The sequence below is a fragment of the Vigna umbellata genome, chromosome 7, assembly GCF_029865625.1.
Source record: "Vigna umbellata cultivar VRB3 chromosome 7, Vumbellata_1.0, whole genome shotgun sequence".
Lineage (NCBI taxonomy): Eukaryota > Viridiplantae > Streptophyta > Magnoliopsida > Fabales > Fabaceae > Vigna > Vigna umbellata.
In genome coordinates this window covers 46,615,450-46,618,399 of record NC_142171.1, presented here as the reverse complement: position 1 = coordinate 46,618,399, position 2,950 = coordinate 46,615,450, and the positions used below count along the sequence as shown (strand labels likewise).

The 2,950-nt window shown below is 48.2% G+C and overlaps 1 protein-coding gene across 1 annotated transcript; it reads right to left on the bottom strand.

Annotated features, from left to right (window-relative positions):
- Positions 1-515: 515 nt before the first annotated feature.
- LOC148196416 (uncharacterized) lies at positions 516-2,497 on the bottom strand. The gene is made up of 2 exons (XM_088094302.1): positions 1,603-2,497; positions 516-1,525 (listed from the first exon to the last, which is right to left on the bottom strand). The coding sequence occupies exons 1-2, from the start codon at positions 2,495-2,497 to the stop codon at positions 516-518; spliced, it is 1,905 nt and encodes a 634-aa protein (XP_087950428.1).
- Between the last annotated feature and the right edge of the window lie 453 nt (positions 2,498-2,950).

Sequence of the window (2,950 nt, the reverse complement as noted above, 5' to 3'; positions counted from 1 at the left end):
ACACATGTGGAACACACTCCCATTAATCGATGTTCGCCCTTGAACATCCAACACATGTGGAACACACTCCCATTAATCGATGTTCGCCCTTGAACATCCAACACACGTGGAATACACTCCCATTACTCGATGTTCGCCCTTGAACATTCAACACATGTGGAATACACTCCCATTAATCGATGTTCGCCCTTGAACATCTCACACACGTGGAATACACTCCCATTAGTCGATGTTCATCCTTGAACATCCAATATCTGGTAGAGGTTCACCCTCGAACACCCAGTATTTTCTTCACTCAACCATCGTTCTCAACTATCACACGACATGCTATCAACACACTCGACACTCACACTTAGCCATCACTACAGCAAATACATTGCAGAATCAGCTAAGTTAAAAAGCAAACCGCAAAGTCACCAAACATACAAGTCGAGCATTCATAAAATTATCAAAGTTTAGCATTCATAGTCGTCAACCAAATATTCAAGTATGTATCTACAGACCTTTCCTACATCCTAATCTATTACAATCTTAGACGAGTCGCCTTCAGCAGCATCAGCATTCTCCTTGGCGGGCTCGTCTACTTCCACCGCTCCTTCGGGCTCGTTGTTGACGGCCACCTCTTCATCCTCTTCCCCCTCCAGGACAGCATCCTCTGGTATTTCTTTCAAAGGCTTCAGGTGGCCTTCATGCACGTCCTTACGGACGTCAAATTCAACTCCTTTGGTGGATACTTGAAGCAAGTGCCCGACTTGCCTCAAGGCTTTCCTGAAGCCCTTCTTATGCTCATCCATAACCGCATCTTTCAGCTCCTCAATCAACTCCTTATGATCAAAGACTTCTACCTTCAGCGCGTTCCTCTCTCGGGCCACTATCAGCATGGAATTCTTTGCTTGATCCAGGTCCCGCGCCATCTGCTCGCGTTCTTGTTGGAAGGCCACATCAGCTTCCTTCAAACGTACCTCGCCCTCCTTCAAACGTTCTTCCATACGCTTCTGCCTGGCCTCACAGCCAGCATGGACCTCGCCTAGCTCTTTCAGTTGGGCACGCACCTTTTCTAACTCAGACCGCATCTGACCCCTATCCGAAGCATACGCCAGATGCCAAGCCAGCGCTTGGGCTCGTGTATTCATCTCCAGCAAGCTGTCAGCAATTTGTTGCTCGCTCATGTTCTCGATCACCTTCTTCTCTGAAGCGTCCAGGTTGAGGTCCACTCTATGACCCGGCATGAAGGCGCGATCCCATATACCCAGCGGAAGGGGACGTTCAGTATCTTCAACCACCTCCTTACTTTTCTTTGACGCCTCGCGATTAGGGTCGACTGTCTTGGCTTTCCTTTTGCGCACAAGGGGCACCTCAGCTTGTGTTGTCTCCCCAACCGACGCCACTGCGACTGGAGGTGGACCAGATGGTGGTACCTGGGAGCGTTGTTGCTCAACAGACGACCCTGGCCGATTACCTTCATCCCTCTCGCTATCAATGCTCTGAAACCAACTGATACCCCTACCTTTCCTTCCCATTATCTCTGCAAACACAAACATCCACCCACACTGGTCAGCAACAACATAATAATTTACAAAAGTAGTGGGTAAAGACACATACCAAACACCCTCGCCCCCGCGTCATCGAACTCGAGGCAATCTATAATCTGACGTGAAGAGAAGGGGCGGGGCAACGAGGTCAACACACTCAAAGCCTCCAACTCTTCAATCGTCATCTTATCCTCCGGCCACGAGGTAAATTTCAGAGGCTCCTGTGTCCAATATAAGGGAAATCTGGGATTCCCCTCACCATCAAAAAAGAACCGTCGACCAGCATCGGTGATCGACACCTTAAAAAATTTTTCCTTAAAACCCCTATACGATTGCAGGTAAAGCTCTAAAATTGCGTTACCTGGTTCTGAAATCAGTGATACCCACCCCTTCGTCGCAAGCGGGCGACATCTAAAGAAGTACAAAAACAAGCCTACAGTAGGCCTAATTCCTAACACCCCACACAACACTCCGAAGGCCTGTACATATCCCCAACTATTGGGATGCAGTTGGCTAGGTGCAACATTCAAGGTTCGCAAAACATCTATTTGGAAAGTGGTGAACGGCAATCTTACATACAAATCGTAGAATAACGCAGCATAACAGTAAAAAAATTCATCAGCAGCATTCTCCCTCCCATGACAAACCCTCTCATCCTCCCGACACGCTACCAATTTCACACAAGTCTGATATCCTAGGGTCCTCAACACACAACTATCCTCAATCCAATCCATAAGGATGGCCCTACTCCCAAATTGACTCCTCAGTTCCTTTACCTCACGCGCCGCCCAGGCGTATTCATCTCCACTAATCAGAGATATCAGGCGTCCCCCTGGACCCTCACCACATACGTTTCCATATACGAAGGCTCTCTCCCCATACGGTACTGTAGTAATTGCGGCACATTCCACCGTAGATGACGGCCCCGGCGTTTCACCCCCAGTATCCCGCCCCCTCCCTTCCATGATCAATAGTAAGTACACTAAGACGAAAGAGATTCTAGGGTTACCTGGTTGTTTCTCGTAGTAGCGAAGGCAACGAAATTGACGAAGAAACAATCTCGTTCGCAGTATACACTCTCAGTATTTGCTCTTCTGCCAAAGTGAATAAACCTCTTTTGAGTCGTGTTGAAGAAGCCAAACCGTTTAATTATCAGATGCCGTAGGATTATTTTTAATCTAACGGCTCCTAGTTGGCGTCCCCTCCTTTCCCTAAAGGAGCGGGAAAACCCTAAATTTCGTAACGCCGCGCACAGCTGTCATCCACATCTCCTCGTTTCTTCCACGTCTCCTCGTTTCCTCCACATCACCTAGATTCTTCCGACAATACTCAAAAGCCCTTCGTAACTCGGTCCCCCATTTACTCGGACTTGGGGGGCATGTACTGTAGGATACTTAATTCCCCACAGGTCAATCAAC